This window comes from Onychostruthus taczanowskii, unplaced genomic scaffold, assembly GCF_017590055.1.
Source record: "Onychostruthus taczanowskii isolate IOZ18803 unplaced genomic scaffold, ASM1759005v1 scaffold90, whole genome shotgun sequence".
Lineage (NCBI taxonomy): Eukaryota > Metazoa > Chordata > Aves > Passeriformes > Passeridae > Onychostruthus > Onychostruthus taczanowskii.
This window is the reverse complement of record NW_024506994.1, coordinates 2,389,236-2,406,110: the sequence shown is the minus strand read 5'-3', so window position 1 is coordinate 2,406,110 and position 16,875 is coordinate 2,389,236. Positions and strand designations below refer to the sequence as shown.

Sequence of the window (16,875 nt, the reverse complement as noted above, 5' to 3'; positions counted from 1 at the left end):
GAGGACAAACCCTCCACATTTCTTACCTGTCACCCCCTGGAGCATCAGGAGGAGCAGAGCACAGAGGACAGGCAGGATCCGCATGCCTGGGAGTCGCCAGCAGAATCGCAGCTCTGGGGAGAAGAGAAAGGAGGCAGAGGTGAGTGGGAGGATCCTTTCCTGCAGGTCGTGCAGCACCTGCGCGGGGACAGAACGGAGGAGAGGGGATGTGACCAGTCACTGGTGGGAGGATGCACTCGGCAGCCCGGGAGTCGGAGCTTCCTGGCACCAGCAGCAGCAGTTTGGTCTCTCCACTTGCCAAAGTATCCCTTGGGATGGCTGAATCCTCCAAATGTCCAGCCCCAAAGCTCCTTTTTCTGCTCCTTCCCCCGACAGAGAAAAACAAGCAGAGCTTTCCTCATCTGACACCTGAGAAGGATTCCCAGGCCTCTAGCCGAGCCCAGGGTCTTGTGTCATCCTGCCTTGCGTAAGGGCTGCTCGGTGCTGTGGTTTGCTGGACACCTCTGGGGACACACACACAGCATCCCTGTTCGTTAGGCCCTGGCAAACACTCAGCTTTCACCACACAAAGGAGCTCTGTCCTCCTCCCCCCGCGGGAAGCGCATTCTCTCTATGCTTCACTTGAAAATAACTGGGAAGACGCCACTTGGGATGACATCCCCATCCAACCACAGCTCTAGGAAGGACAAGCTTTAACTGTGGCTTTGTTTAGTGGAGTTTGCTGTGTGTAACCCTTTGTTGTTTGATAGAGCATCTTCATGAATGTTTTCCGCTTTGCTGCAGTTTCATCAGGCGTTACGTGTGTGAGGATGGATGTTAAAAACACACTCGTGCCTGGTGTGTGTTCACTGAGCAGTCACATGAATCGTGGGATCACACAGTGATTTGGTTTGGAAGGGACCAGGAGTTTCCAGCCAGCTGCCATGGACAGGGACACCTTCCAGTAGGTACTCCAAGCCCCATCCAACCTGTCTTTGAACACTTCCAGGGGTGGGGCTGCCACAGCTCCTCTGGGCAATACATGAATATGCCTTTGATCCAAACAACTCGACATATTTAATTGTTTTGTCACTCACCTGTGAGGGACTTTGTACAAACTGTTTGCAGATCTGTACCCAGGGGGCTCACTACTACTCTGCCATGGTAGTCAGAGCACTCAGGACAGCTTTTTATTTCTTTCACCACTGAAGGAAATCCTGATCCTACAGCTGCAGCCAGAAAAAGAGAAAAGCCCAAATTCTTTTTTAATATCTGCTGAGCTGTCTTGGCATCAAAACCCCAGGAGGCAAGGGAGTGGGAGCAGCTATGTCCAGTAGTCAGTTTCCTTACAGAGCTTCATTAAAGGGGCACTTAGCTGCATCCCTGTGCTGTTGCTCTTTAGCACACGCATCAGCTTAATCCCTGGAAGTGTCCAAGGCCAGGCTGGACAGGGCTTGGAGCAATCTGGGATAGTGGAAAGTGTTCCTGATCATGGTGCGGGGGTTGGATCTATGTGATTTTAAGGTCCCTTCCAACCCAAACCAATTTATGATTCTCTGATCTATGAGTTTGAATGTGTGGAGTGCTGGGGAGATGGGATTGGGATAAGAAACAGGGAGATGTGCAGTATGGATCCTAGGGGATTTCAGCCTGTTTCACCCTAAACTGGCTCTTGAAGCCCTTCCCCAGCCATAAAGTCAAAGAGAGCTCTTTGTGGTGATGATGAGATAAAAGCATGATGGGACTGGATTCTGCATGATGCTGGCTACAGGCAGATGAATCTAAAATTACAGGGGCTGAACCCTCCTTGCAAAGTCCCTGGTCCTTGAGCAAAAATCTTGTGCCATTCCAGTTTGTGAAACATTCACCTAGCATGGATTGTGCAAAAATCTCTTAGGACATCAACTGTAAATTGCTGGTTTGGCTCCACTTGGCAACTTCCTTAGGTTTCCATCCAGGGAGATCCCTTGGAGGAGGCTGTTGGCCCAGCTTCCTGCCCTGCACAAGACTGTGGTTTCAATGGTGGCACAGTCATTTGCAGAAACATCTGCTTTGAACAGGCCAGAGAGTGAGGGAGCTGGACCTGTTCAGTCTGGAGAATACTGAGAGGGGATCTCAACAGTCCATAAAAATATCTGTAAGGGGTGTCAGAGGATGGTGACTGACTCTCTTCAGTGATGCCCAGCCACAGGATGAGGAGCAATGGCCATAAACTGAAATATAAGAAATTCCATCTCTACTTGAGGAGGAACTTCTTTATGTTGAGGGTGTCAGAGCACTGAACAGCTGCCCAGGGAGGGCATGGAGTTTCTTCTTTGGAGACATTCCAAACCCAACTGGATGTGTTCCTGTGTCACATGCTCCAGGTGACCCTGCCTTGGCAGGGGTGTTGGACTGGATGATCTCCAGAGGTGCCTTCCAACTCTAAAAATTCTGTGGTTCTGTAAGGGTGGGCAAATGCTTTGCAACAAATGGGCAGCTCAGGGCTTCCAGTCAGTCCTTTGCACTTGGTTTGGTTGCTTCCCTTAAAAACTCAGCCACTACTGCTCCTCCCTTCACAGAATGGTTTGGATTGGAAGGTCATCTCATTCCACCCCCTGCCATGGGACACCTTCCACTATCCCAGATTGCTCCAAGTCCCATCCCTGGCCTTGGACACTTCCAGGGATGGTGCAGCCACAGCTCCTCTGGGCATGAAGGATTCCTTGTCAGCACAAGGATGCTCCTGACCATGCAGAGACAGGAGCTCTCTGAGCAACCTGCACCTTCTAAGTTTTCTTTTGTGGTCCAGGGCAGTTCAGGCTGAATCTCTTGGAAGAGAAGTGATCAGAGGCACAGTGGGTTTGGCCTCTTGCACATGTTTCTATAATTGCCTCAAGCAATGTCACAGGTCTAACTCTGATCTCTTCATTTGCAACTGCAGCCGATATAAATTTTGCAGATTCACTCCAAATTTATAGCAGACAGAAACTTCAGATTACCAATTTGTTCTGCTCAGTGTGACTTTAGTTCCCATAATAAAACAATATGCTGTTCCCAGGTCTGAAAGCTCTGGACCAGGAGGTGGGAACCCAAAGCTGTCAGAGCAGAGGTGCTGTGAAGTGTCACACTGGAGACAACTTTTGTGCTCCCAGTGGAAATGGTGACTGATCTCAGCCATGACAGAGAATTGCCTAGCAGGCATGTGTGGAGAACTTGCCAGCACTCACTCAATCAGCAGCCCAAGAGGGGTAAATATTTTGGTGAACTACACATTCCTGGCAGGTCCAGATTAATTTCACAATTCTTGTTTAAAATTCTTAATGGAAATAAGACATGGGAAGTGAATGGGAAATTAATTACTTTTGGAAATGATTGACAATACCACACAGGGCAGCCATGCAACCTCCCCACATCTTGCTTTTATTGAAAGGAGAATGACAAATCCTTGGTTGCTGCTGCAACAATTCCTTGAATCCAACGATGTCAAAAGCGATCACTCCTGGAGATTCTCCACAATTAGCCACACTACAACCTACACGAAGGAAAGGATCTTCAGAATTATGATGATGAGGAAAATCGTGCTGCTTGGGGTTCAAATGATAATTTGGGAAGTCATCTTTGCCCCAGACAAGTCCTAAACTTACCACCTACAGCAACTGTACCCAGAACGACACGACCCCAGGTAATTGTTGCCACGAGGGCATTTCCCCCTGTGGCAGAAGGTCCCACGATACCCACACTCCATGTAAGGTCTCCTGGGCCTTGCCAAGCTTCTACCTTAAAAAAGAAGAAATAAACCAATAAATTAACAAAAGATGGGAGACATTTTATTTCTGGCAGGGATTTGCATTTTGCTTAATCCCTGTGAGCTGACAAGTTCAGTCTTCAGAGGAGGAGGTCTGTGGGCACAACGACCAAGCAAACACTCTAATTCCTTCTTCCCTGCCAAAATAGGATACCCACATTCAAACTGCCTTTTGGGAACGGCCACCAGCCTGTGATAATCCCAGAACAGGTTTTATCCATGAAGGTGCTAATTGTCAGGGATCAAAACAACCCCAGGGAGCAAACCAGCAATTAGGCAGGAGTTTACCTGGCCCTGTTTGGTCGATTAATAAAGATGCAGCCTGGCAGCTGAAGTGTTCTGGATGCACCTGACTGGGTGCACATGAACCAATTAATTCCAGTTTCCAGCTCATCCATGGAACATTGCAAAGTATTCAGAGAGAGGATAGCTTGTTCCAGCAAACAGGGAATGGATATTAAATATGGACCATGCATCCAGCACATCCCTGGTGGACTGGATTCCCAGCATGTGAGTAGAGTCATACATGCACAACCAGAAAATCCCAGGGAGTAATAAAGGAGTGGTTTAAAGGGTGAATAAAACATTCCTGGTCTCAAACTAGTGGTCTGTGAGGCATTGTGAGCAGTCTGAGCTCTCAGGGGCACTTTTCTTCCAAGATACAGATAAATTTCTGGCTTTAATATACCCAGAAGGCCCTACTGAAAACAGGCTAAACATCCCCTATGTGTTAAATAAGGACATAAAACAGACCAAAAGAATTCTTTTCCCAGTGTCCTGCCTCTGGGAACTGGCACAGGCAGAGGCCCAGGTAAGAATAACACCAGACAACCACATAAAATCATAAAATCAGACTCCTTTATGTTGGAAAAGACCTTTAAGATCATCAAGTCCAACTGTTAACCCAGCATTGCCAAGCCCACCACTAATCCATGTCCTCAGGGGCCACATTCAGATGGCTTTTAAATCCCTCCAGGAATATATATATGACACTTTTCCCACATTTCTGGTCTGCTGCAGTTCATCACAGACTTTTCCCATCCTAACTTCCCTAGAGGACACTTTCCATCCTGTTCCCACAGAGATCAAAACTCCACCAGCCCCTGTTTGTGCACAGAGCACCCTGCAAATTTAGCTGTGCCATTTTCAGAGCTGATATTAAAATAAAATCCCTTTTTCTGGACAATAGAGTTGCTTTGGGGTTCCAGACTCTTTGCACCCCCAAACAGGCATCATGATTTTGTGCCTCTCACTTTATATGTCCCAGCTCCTAAAGCAAAGGATATTTGAAGAACGTGGGGCCAGATTACTTTTTCTTTTTTTCTGTGTGGTTTAAGAATATTTGATCATGATTTAATTTGTTTGCTCGGTGACTCAGAGGCAAAGTGATTTAAGTACAAGCCTGCAGGGTTTAAAGGGGAAAACACTGGTGCTGAATAGTAATTTTGAGGTTGCCCCTTTCAAAGTGATGCTTGGAGTATTTGCCTGCTAATTTAATTTCTCATCCGTAATCTCTAATGAGTTTTGATGATTTATGTGAGGATTCTTTGCAGGAGGCAGCTTGGTCACATCCCAAAGGGGACAGGAGAGCTTTGCAAGACATCAGCATCTTCTCTTTAGTCCCTCACCTTACCTGCAGCTCCGTGAAATGCCACCAAGAGGAGAACAAGGAGAAAAGGAAGGATTTTCATGGCAGAGGGTGGGCTGGGATCCTGGGTCACTGCAGAGAAAGGAGACCAGGACATTGGTTAGAGCCTTGTCCCTCCATAGTCCCAGAAGTGACACAGAGAAATGTTCTTCAAGACCTGGAAGTTACCTAAAGGAAGTTATTACACATTTTTGTCATGATTGTGTCTATTGTCCTAAGATTTTCCTGGAGGACACATAGGATCATGGCACAGGAAAAAACTTCCATGCGAAAAATTTAATTTTAAATCCCCTTTTAATTAATGCTTTAAGTGACCAGCAATTTATCCTGGATTTCTCAATAACTTGCAGTGCATTGCAATAAATTTGATTTGCCTTATGGAAGGTAAAGCTGTTAATTCAGAAAATAAGACAATTTTTGCTAGATTTGTACAAAACAACCTCATGGGTTTTTCTCAAGCTTTTCTACTTTAAAAAAAAGAGCTGAAAAAGCAATTTTCTTCCCAATTAACCCAAAAGCCAGCTCCTCCTTATTCTTTCTTGGAGGCTGTTGTTATTCTTCCCCTCAAGAATTGCATTATTTCCAGGATAAATTTTTGAGTATTTGCATTTCCTGCAGCCAACAAAAACTCCTCTCCCTTATCAACATTTGACACCTCTAGAACTGCCTCATGACAGACTGGAGCCACTGCACAGTTAAGGCTATAAAACAAAATACAGATAAACATGAAAGACATGAAGTCTCCACCCATTTAAGAAGGAGAAAACCTTTTGAGAGAGGCTGAATAATGAGAATATTTTGGCTGTTACCAGGTAGGAGGGGTTCTAGGCTGGAACAGTCCCAGGATCAGTGTCAGCCACCCGGATGAAGATGACAGAGCAGAGCTGGGTGGGTTTGTGCTGTTTCTGGAGGGTGGTGAGGGATGTTTTACCTCCACAGCCTTCTGGTGGCCAATGAGGCTTTGGGGAGCTCTGGGGACACCCAATGAATCCTCTTTGCTGTTGTCCTAAGAGGAACCAAGGTCTGGCTTTCAAAGCATTGCGGCATCACCTCGGGAAATGTGTTGAGATGAGAAAAACCACCCTGGGCTCCTCCCTTTGAGCAACCCTTTGGCCACAGCAGCTCACTCAAGGTCTCTGTTTCCATCTGTTTTCAGAGGTTTTATATTTCCTTTACAAGCACAAACAATATATCATCGTAGAAGTAAAACAATCATCAGCTGGAATGTTAAAATAAAACCCACCAAACCTATGTTAAATGTGAAGTTAGTTCTTTGGAATTCAGGAAGAGGGTTAATGGGCTGTCATTAATTTTACATCATGACTGCTGTTGGAAGGGAAAATCTGGACAATTAAGAACACGGAAAAGATCTGCACTAGGGAGTGGCAGTGAAAAAATAAGAGAGGAAACGAGAAATCTAAGAGTTAAGAATAAAAAAGTGGTTTGGGTTTTTTTCAAATTTTTGCACCAAAACATTTTCATTACTAGGTTACCTGCATGGCACATAAGATATTTTATGCCATAACTATTTATGGACATTATTACAGCCCATGCCCAGCAATTTTAGGTTTATTATTATCTTTATTCTCTTGCCATAGACAGAAGAGTTCTCTGGGCACAGCCTCCTCCTTTCTCATCAAGGATTCCTCCAATGGCTTCCTGCTTTTTGCAGACATTTCTATAAATTCAGGTGCCTGTTGCAAAGGGATCTTCACTTCTCTTTTATCCCTCTTTCCTACTTGAATCCGGCCAGCCCCATTCCGTGGGAGTTGCCCTTCTCCTCCGGCAGCAGCTGGAGCACGGCTGAGCTCATCCCTGCGAGAGCCTCCCTGGGCTCGCCCTTCGTGCCCTGCAGGGATTTTTCTTAGATCTCTTTGTTTTCTTTCCCAATCAAAGCAACTATTTCACTGAGGCTTCCAGCACAGCCTTTTCAGCAGCTTTCAGGCTGCCTGCAGGCTTCTTGTTTCTCTGGGTTGCTCTTTTGCGTGCTTTTCTTTCCTCATTTTTGCTTTTTTTTGAGGTCAAATACTCGCGTGTCGAATACTTGGTCCCACAACGCGGTTACACATAATTGTGTTGTGGTCACTTTTACAGAGCAGCTCCCACAAACAGCTTTGGAATTGGGTCCTTTGCACCCAATCCAGGAAGGCAAATGTTCTTGTGGATGCCAGGACCAGCTGTTCTAAGAATCACCACTGTACAGCAAGAAAAAAGTACATTTTACAGAGGAAAAACCTAATGTCTGCATCTCCTGGCATCATCCACAATCACCTGTCAGATCTGCTCTGCTGCATCACCTCAGGCAAGGGAAGGACCTGCAGAAGATGTGCCCTGGTCCCCAAATCCTTTAGGGCAGGGCTGTTGCTGAAACCCTTCCCTGAGGTGTTGTGAGGTGTTTGCAGCCAAATATCTGAGCTGAAAAATGGCTCAGCACATGAGGAACAGCTGGGTCTGTGTGATGCCACCTGTGGGCAGCTCACCTGGAGCACCGAGCCCAGATCTTGGGATCCCCAACACAAGAAGGACTTGGAGCTGCTGGAGAGAGTCCAGAGGAAGCCATGGAGATGCTCCAAGGGCTGGATGCTCCAAGGGCTGGGAAAGCTTCCACCAGATCAGATTCCTCCAGCCTGGCCTTGGACACTTCCAGGGATTCAGGGGCAGCCACAGCTTCTCTGGGCACCCCCCACCCTCACAGGGAACAATTCCTTCCAAAATTCCCATCTATCCCTGCCCTCTGGCAGTGGGAAGCCATTCCCTGTGTCCTGTCCCTCCATGCCTTGTCCCAAATCCTTCTCCAGCTCTCCCTTTAGGCCCTGGAAGAGGCTCTGAAGTTGCCCTAGATCCTTCTCTTCTCCAGGATATAGCTTTCTTGAAGACCTAAGGAGGTTTTTTTTAGCAAAAGAGGCTCCTGGGTGCTGAAATCCAGCAGAGAAAAGTGCAGCCAAACCGGTGGCTGGGAGGCAGCCAGAGCAACTGGGAGCTGGCAGAGAAAGTGGGGAGGGTGGCTAGCTCTGGGAATATCTTCTGGAAGGCCTTCTGGCTTCCTCCTTCTCTGCCTGGCAAAGCTCCGGGGTGCTGATGGCACAGGATTTATTCCTGGCTTGGAACACAGGAGGAGAGACTGAGGAGAGACAGCTGAGACTCCTCAGGGTGGGAATGGTGGTAGTGGAGGGCAGGGGGGATGAGGTGACGAGGTTCACATGTCTTCTGTGGGTCACAAGAAGGGTCACATTGTGCCTGCATGGACCCTGGCAGCGTCCACACTGCTGAATTTGCAAAAATGGTTCTTCCCCATCCCACTCTCAGGTCTGGAAGAGGCTTTGGTGCCCATTAGAGGCTGAGTTGTGCTTTGTATGCTAAAAATTGGGTTTTCTAGGAATGGGCCATGTGGTATTTGCTGCTGTGGAGGACAGAGACAGCCAAGGCTGAGCTTCACTTGGCTCCAGAGCCCTAATTACACCCCTGACTTTGTTAAAATGCCCAGCAGCCCAACATCATTAATTAATGAAACACAAATATGGGCAGGGCAGTGGAACAGGAGGAAAAGTGAGTTGTCCTTTACACCCAAAGGGCCCCCAAACCCAATCAGATGGATTTGAGCTGCAAAGATGCCAAGTTCCTGGTAAAAAGCAGCACTGGAAACCCACAGAGTGCCTGGGGATGCTCCCACGAGTAGGGAAACCAGGCAAGGACATTTCTGAGCAGTTTGGTGGCTACTGTTACACAGCAGAGCCTGGGCTTTATTGCCAGAGTTGCAAAAAATCTCAATAAAATTAAAAAAAACAGCAATAAATGTATGAAAGTCCTGGTACACAGGTACATCCAAAGCCCAGCTGATGTACAGTTTTGGGAGCTTCCTGCAGCATATTGCAAAAACCACCAAAACCAGAGGTGATATTTTGCCTTAATTAAACTCCCCTTCGTGAATTTTCCTGTAGCAACCTGCTGGGAATTTATTTTCTAAAAAGATCAGCGCTGGAGGCTGCAGGGCTGGAAATTGGGATAAAAAGCAAATGCACACAAGAGGGCTCCTGCAACCTCCGATGCTTGGGATCCCATTTCACAGCGGTTTCATCTCTGTGGTAGGGCGGGAAAACAGCGGGATTAATTTATGGCTCTGTGCACACCATGTCCCAGCTGCCACCTAGTGCTCATCCCCGCGACACGGGGACATCGCGGGCGTCGCACGGGGGACATCGGGATGGGCGTGCCCCGGTGCACAGAAATTTGGGGCACAGCAGGGTGGGCTTGTGCCAGTGAACAACAGCACAGGGAGCAATGGGATGGGCTTGAGCCAGTGCTGAAGAACCCAGGGGACATCGGGGTGGGCTTGTGCCACCGCACAAGAACCAGGGGACATCGGGGCGGGGGCTTGTGCCGGTGCACAACAATTTGGGGGGGTACGGGATGGGTTTGTGGCAGTGCATAGCAGCTCCAGGGGTCTCGGGATGGTGAAGGCAAGCTCGGTCTCTGTGTCCCCAAGCCCCCGGGGGTGGCGCAAGTACCGTGATGTCGCACTGCCCGGGGAGGGGACACTGGGGGAGGTGCCCGGTGAGGGGCGGGAGGAGCGGGACCGGCCCCGGCGGCTCCTTCTTCTTCTTCCTCCTCCTCCTCCTCCTCCTCCTCCTCCTCCTCCTTCTCCTCCCTTTCCTCCCACCTCCTCCTCCCCGTCCTGCTCCCAGGATGCGCGGGGCCGTTCCCAGGCTCAGCCTGACGCTGCTGGCGGCGGAGAGCGGCGCCCGTGAGTGAGCGCGCAGGATGCGCGCAGGATGCGCGGGGGCGTGCGGGGCTGCGCTCCGGCGGAGGGGAGGGGGAAGGCGGATGGGATGCTGGCAGTGGCCTTTGCGGCCATCCCGGGGGTCCCGAATCACCTCCGTGTAGCGGGGAATGGGGGTCATCCCTGCGCCCCGCGCTTGGGGAGATGCGCGGTTCTGCTCCCGGCATCCCCGCGGGCCCGGCCGTCCTCTTGGCTTCTTTTTCATATTTAAAAAATGGCGCTTTTTTATTTTTTTTCTCCCGCTTATTTATTTATTTGTTTATTTCGGAGCCCGAGCTTTTTATCAGAGCCTTCCTGGGGGCCGGGCCCCTCGGTGGCGGTGGCTGTGCCTCAGCTGACAAAGCCACCGGGAGCCGGCAGCTGGAGATAAGCCCAGGAGAAGGGCTGCGAGCACCCTGGACGGGCTGGGAGATGGAGTTCTGGCGAGAATGGCTTTAAACTGACAGAGAGCAGGTTTACATTGGATATTAGGAGGAAATTCTTCCCTGTGAGGGTGGGGAGGCCCTGGCACAGGCTGCCCAGAGAAGCTGTGGCTGCCCCTGGATCCCTGGAAGTGTCCAAGGCCAGGCTGGACAGGGCTTGGAGCACTCTGGGATAGTGGAAGGTGTCCCTGCCCATGGCAGGGGGGGGAATGAAAGGAGCTTTAAGATTCCTTCCCCTCCCCCCCCAAATCATTCTGGGATTCTCTGGCTATGAATGGCACCACTCAGTTGCTGGGGGGGTGTGGCTGTGTCATCCCTCAGCAGCGCCTCTCTGCCCTTCTCCAGGGCTCTGTGCCATCATCCACTACCTTGTCCGTGGGCAGCTGGGCTGGTTCGGGCTGACCATCGCCTGCCTGGTGCCCGGCTACGCCGCCCAGCTCCTCAGCATCCTTTGGTTCCGGGCAGACGGACACACACCCGGCTGCTGCCTCCTGGCGCTCCACCTCCTGCATCTGGGCCTCTGGAAGCGGTGAGAGACACTCCCCACCATCCACCCACCCCCCACAAGCCGGGTGCAGCCCCAAATTTTCTTCCAGCCAGGGTGGGCATCCCGTCACGGTGGCTCTTGCAGGTACTGGGATGTTCTGCGGGCGGCGGCGAAGACGGGCGGTGGTGCCGGGGAGCTGCTGGCTCAGCTCGGGGATGTTTGTGTGCTGCGGCTCCTGGAGGCCCTGCTGCAGACCCTGCCTCACCTTCTGCTCCAGGCCTATGTTGTGGTGGCCGTGGACCCAGCAGGCTTCATCCCTGGTGAGTTCCCAGGAGGATGGTTCAGGGGTGGTGTGTTTGGGTGAGGGATGTGTGTGCCCTCCAGACGCAAAGAGACTGGGAAGCCTTGATGGGAAGCATCAGGGACAAGCGTAGCTGAAAGATCTGCTGTGGCTGAATGCAAGGGTGGCTGCTTTGCCCCAAAGGTGAACTTTCAGGTGTGCAAAGAGGGAGGTTGCAGTGTGGAGTCATGGCATGTGCAAGGTCACACTCTCTCATTGTCCATCTGGTCCGACGGCAGTGGCTGGGCTGGAGCTGCCCTGAGGCTTCAGAGATCTAGATCTGTCCATGGAGAGGGTATCCACAGGGAGATGCTGAGCACGCAGAGACTAGATTTAGCAGGATTTAGTTGAAATGCTCATTTCATCCGGGGTAACATTCAAGTCAGGTTGGACAGTGTCACTGTTGAGTCAGGAACAAAGTGAAGTGACACATAAACTGTTATTCTCTTCAGCAGTCTAATCCCGAGTTTATTGAAAACCCATTCCTTTTTATACAATGTTCTGATACAGGTGGACTGGATTGGTCATTTAATCAACACCCAATCACCACTGACTAATTAAAAAGACACCCTTTGGTAAACGTCTTATGAGAAAACAACTGTTCAAAACACCAGCTGCAAGATTGTTTTAATTCTTTCTCTCAGCCTTCTCAAAATTGTTCCCAGAACAATTCCTGGGAAAGTTTATGAATTTCTCTCTCTGACCAAACTGTCACAACCACAGGACAGGGCTCTGAGAAACCTGGTCTGGTAGAAGGGGTTCCTGCTCATTGCAAGGAACTGGACTAGATGGCCTTTAAGGTCCCTTCTGTGATTCCTTGATTCCATGGTTCACTTTATAGGATCAAGGGGTGTCTGGTTTGTATGGGGTGCCGTGCTACCAACACCTCCTTAACACAGAGAATTGGCCCTGCTGTGCATTTGGGCCTCCATCAGAGCCCTGACTGCTCCTGTCCCCACACAGGTGTCAGCGCGGGGCTGTCCCTGCTGTCCCTGGCCTGGGCTTTGGTCTCCTACAGCCACTTCACCTTCCTGATGAAGCCTGGACATCTGAGCCCACCAGCTGCTGTCATCCTGTGCCTGCTGCTCTGGAGGACAGGGATGTTGGGGACCCGGGTCCTAGCCCTGGTGCTCTTTGCCAGGCTCTATTCCTTCTGGGTTTTCGTTGTGGCAGGTAAGACCTGAGATCCTGTTCTCCACATCCCACCCCAATGTCAGCCCTGTGATGCTCCTGCTGCTGGGACTGTTTGCAGCCTCATCGAGGAATGGCTTTGCAAATCCCTGCAGGGGTCCACTGGCTGCTCATGTCCTTCTGGCTGGGGGCCCAGCAGACAGATATCGTGGCCCAGCCGTGCCGCTGGAGGCTCTTCAACTGCCTGCTGGGAGCTGTGTACATCTTCTGCTACATCAATGTCCGGCCCGGCCCCTCCAGGACCAGGGTGGCTGTGTTTTATGCAGTGAGTACCTGGAATTGTTTTGTATTCTGCATGGATGAAGCTGCTGGGGACGAGCGACAGCTTCAGACTCTCCATTTTCATCTCTCACATCACCACTTGCTCAAAATCCAGCGTTTTACTGTGTCCTGACAAAGCCATGTGCTCTCCAAGGTGCATGTGCCTTCTGCACTGCCTTTGATTCCTTAGAGGCAGCCTTACAATGTCAGTGGTAAAAAGTAGGTGAATACCTTGCAGAAAGTTCAGTTCGACAGCTTCTATGTTTTAAGTGGTAAATTAGATGCAAAATATAACAGCAGAAGTGCTCAAGGCCAGGTTGGATGGGGCTGGGAGCAACCTGGGGTAGTGGAAGGTGTCCCTGCCCATGGCAGGGGGTGCAATAAGATGTGCTTTAAGGTTCCTTCCAACCCAAACCATTCTGTGATTCTAAGAATCGATGAAAATCTAGGAAATGGGTGTTTTCTGTTATGAGAGGCGCATCTAAAGCCATCAGAAGGATATAAGTGATGAGTCTCTTCCCTCTGCCTTGCAGATAATGATGATGGAGAACACGCTCCTGCTGCTGTTGGGCACCCGGTTCCTGCAGACAGAGCTGAGGAACAGCCTGACTGTGACTGGGGCTGTCATGTCAGGGTCTTTAATAGGTAAGAACATTGATTTTAGAGCCTGGATTGCACATCTCGAGAGTAGTTTCAGGAAATGAGCTCCAGTATCCTGTGCCAAGTCCCTTTCCAACTCTCCTGGCGCCCCTTTAGGCTCTGGAAGGGGTTCTGAGCTCTCCCTGGAGTCTTCTCTTCTCCAGGTGAACACCCCCAGCTGTCCCAGCCTGGCTCCAGAGCAGAGGGGATCCAGCCCTAGGAGTATCTCTGTGCCAAGCAGGGTCATATTTTCCCAGAGGGATGGGAGCAGAGGGAAGTTGTGCAACTCTTCAGACCCTCAGATCAACTGTGTTAAAGAAATAGGATGGAAAAGGAGCAATTCCTGTGGTCTTGGATGAGTTTAGGGTATAAGGAGGAAGCTGTCTTAAAAACTTGCTGGTTTAAAGGCCAGAGGATGGGGATGCTGTGACATGGAAGGTTTCTTTCATCACACATCTCCCTGCTGGGCAACTTTCAGTCTGCAAATTAATCCAGATTAAATTTGGGGTTGAGTGTGCACTTCCTTTGCCAAAATCTGCTCAAGTGGGATTCTAGCATCTCCATAAATGGTGGGAAAATGTGCTGCTCATACACCCGATTCTCAGCAGCATCTTTGCAAAGGTCTTGTTGATCTGGAGGTGCCTCAGGGTCTGGTCTCCTCTCCACAGCTGACCACAATGCTGCTGGGACTCCTCAGTGACACTTTTCTGCTCCTTTCCAGGTACCACAGCTCTGGTGATTTACTACAGCCTGCTCCATCCCAAGTCCACTGAGATCTGGCAGGGATTCCTGGAGACAATGTGCAGTGCTGCAGCAGCTGGGGATGAGGAGGTGTCTGGAGAGAGCTCCCAAGCTGGGCAGGGTTCAGGGACTTTGGGAGATGAGGAGTCCTTGCCAGTGGAAGAGACCAAGACAGAGCCCAAAAATGAGACCAGCTCATCACTGCTGCAGTCCAAAGGGTGTTTGGAGGACAGCTGGACAGACCATCACCACTGGCTGCTGGTGAAGCTGGCCTTGAAGACGGGAGATGTGTCTGTGATCAACGCAGCTTTTGGGGATGGTGGCGTGGGAGAGGCTTTTCCTGGAGGATGGGTGATGGGGAAACCCCCTGGTGCTGAGCCTGGGGCAAACTCTTCCCTCCCCATGAGGGACATCCATCCCTCTGGACTGGCAGTGGGGAATGGAGGAGGCATCAAAGCCAGCGCTGGTGCTCTGGGAATGGCACAGGAGGAGGGAGCAGGGCAGGAGCTTGATTTTCCCCCATCCACATCCCATCCCAGTGGCTTCTCCCCGGATTCAACCGAGAGCTCCTCTGTGTATTTCAGTGCAAGTGCAGGAGGCATCGCCTCACCTGGGACAGGGACAGCCACAGCCACAAGCATGGCCCTGGTGCAAAGGGACAGCAAAGCTCAGCCTCCCCCAGGCTACCTGGGAGAAGGAGGAGGAGGAAGAGGAGGGGATTTATCCCTTGGGACAGCCAGCATCAGTCCAATCCTGGGCGCTTTTGCCCACAAGCGTCTGCAGAGAAGCTCTTCCTTCAGCAACACAGGCAGCTGTGGGGTGGCAGGTCTCCCCAAAGAGGGCTCAGAGCCCACAGGGACAGAGGGTGCCCTTGTGGGGTGCCATCACCTTTGGGACACCTACCCTTGTGGCCCACAGGGGACTGTGGTGAGGAGCAAGCTGAGGTCACCGTGCTTCACCTCCACCCCCAAGGCCGGCCCTAAATACTCCCAGCGAGGACTGGGGGAGCTGGGAGAGGGGACAGACCTGTCTGGGTTACCAGAGTGACCCTGTAAATGGCTGCACTGTCACCTTGGGCCAGCCTTGGGGTGACTGTCTCATCAACAGAGCATGGCAGGAGGTGGTGGGATGAAGACTGTCCCCACGGTGCCCCTGCCATGGGACTTCCATCACTGGGACTTCACTTTCCCTCCCAGTACATCTTCTAGTGGCAGCCTTGAAGAACTTCAAAAGCCTTAAAAAGTCCTAAAAGTCCAGGGAGGTTGTTCATTGAGCTTATTTATGTCACAGACCTGCCAGGCAGCCAGAGCCTTTTGCCTTTGGTGTATTTGTGACGATGACTTGAGGTGTGTCCCTAAGCCAGTGCCTGCACAAGCTGCTGGCCTGTCCCAGTGTGGAGATCTGGTTGCTGTCTCCAGGGGCTGCAGTGCTGGCCAAAGCAGTTTTCTCAGGACAAATAAGTGCCTAAATCAGAAAAATTATGGGTTTTGCTCTCAGATGTCCTACCTTCTGGGCAGAGTAAGGCCTCAAGTAAGGCTCAGCATTGCTTGATTGTTTTTTCTCCATCAGGTTTATCTTGAGGCCTTTACCAAATCCATTTTTGGGGTCACGTAGGATTGCAGATTCTCTTCCTGCTGCAGACCACAACCCCAGAACCTGGAATTACAACCAAAAGCCATGTCCTGCTGCTTGCCCACTGTCTTGCCTCCTCAAGTGGTCTTTTCTCTCCAGTCTCCTCCTTGTCCCCTTCCAGCTGCAAATCACAGGACCCCAGAATTATTTGGGTTTGAAGAGACCTTAAGTCTTATCCAGTTGCAACCCCTACCACATGTAGGGACACCTTCCACTAGACCAGGTTACCAGGTTATAATCCACATCTGCCTGGATGCTTTCACCTAAACTTAGGCCAAATCTCAAATCTGTTCTACTGCCACCACAAAACCCGCAGTGCAGGCAGGGTTTGTTTGTGTTAGGAACTAAACCCATCAATACCATGGTCTCAGAAATAGCCAGTGCTTCCCACCAGGCTGGCTGGGCATGGATTTGTGCCCAGGACATGGCTGAACATGTTAATTGAGGTGTGATCAGCTGGATTCACCACCAAGCTCCTGAGTGCCAGCTGGAGCACATCTGGCTGTGCTCTCCAGCTGTTGCCCAGCTGTGGGCAGGACTCTGCTGCTGCCACAGGGCAGGAAAGGCAGCAGGGAGGGCAGAGGCATGTGATGAATTATTAAAAATAGCTTCCATGTTGCATTCACTGCTCAGGGCTGACCCAGCCAGATGTTCCCTTGGGGCATGGAAAACCCAGTTGGTGCTGAGGATGGAGTGAAGCCACATTCCAAGGGGATGAAAGCTCCCTGCCTCCATCTGGACCTCAGCCCCCTGTGCTGTGCCTGTGCTCTGCAAGCAGGAGCAGTTCCAGTGGCTTTTCCAGAGCCCTTGTCACTGTGTGGATCACAGAGAAGGCAGCAGTGCTGCCAGGCCATTGCAGGAATTTTTATCTAGCTTGGTTTTCTACTTTTGATAATATATAATTATGCTTGAAAACACCCCAAACCAGCGTTTGCTGTGTCTGTGTCTCATGTTGGGGGTGAAAATAAGTG

The 16,875-nt window shown here is 50.6% G+C and overlaps 2 protein-coding genes across 2 annotated transcripts; one reads left to right on the top strand and one right to left on the bottom strand.

The window, feature by feature from the left end:
• Positions 1-3,601: 3,601 nt before the first annotated feature.
• LOC121347473 (gallinacin-4-like) lies at positions 3,602-5,457 on the bottom strand. Its single transcript, XM_041426143.1, has 2 exons — positions 5,400-5,457; positions 3,602-3,738 (listed from the first exon to the last, which is right to left on the bottom strand). The coding sequence occupies exons 1-2, from the start codon at positions 5,455-5,457 to the stop codon at positions 3,602-3,604; spliced, it is 195 nt and encodes a 64-aa protein (XP_041282077.1).
• A 4,598-nt stretch (positions 5,458-10,055) lies between these two features.
• Positions 10,056-15,319, top strand: XKR5 (XK related 5). The gene is made up of 7 exons (XM_041426181.1): positions 10,056-10,155; positions 10,959-11,142; positions 11,245-11,420; positions 12,404-12,613; positions 12,727-12,896; positions 13,426-13,537; positions 14,253-15,319. The coding sequence occupies exons 1-7, from the start codon at positions 10,098-10,100 to the stop codon at positions 15,317-15,319; spliced, it is 1,977 nt and encodes a 658-aa protein (XP_041282115.1). The 5' UTR covers positions 10,056-10,097.
• The last annotated feature ends 1,556 nt before the right edge of the window (positions 15,320-16,875 follow it).

Bases quoted from the DNA above. Each gene is read 5' to 3' on its own strand.
- LOC121347473 (XM_041426143.1), bottom strand. From the start codon at position 5,457: ATGAAAATCCTTCCTTTTCTCCTTGTTCTCCTCTTGGTGGCATTTCAC. The intron at 3,739-5,399 runs GTAAGGTGAGGG...TTCTTTTTTAAG, and splicing joins GGCATTTCACGGAGCTGCAG to GTAGAAGCTTGGCAAGGCCC.
- XKR5 (XM_041426181.1), top strand. From the start codon at position 10,098: ATGCGCGGGGCCGTTCCCAGGCTCAGCCTGACGCTGCTGGCGGCGGAG. The intron at 10,156-10,958 runs GTGAGTGAGCGC...GCCCTTCTCCAG, and splicing joins GGCGGCGGAGAGCGGCGCCC to GGCTCTGTGCCATCATCCAC. The intron at 11,421-12,403 runs GTGAGTTCCCAG...GTCCCCACACAG, and splicing joins CCCAGCAGGCTTCATCCCTG to GTGTCAGCGCGGGGCTGTCC.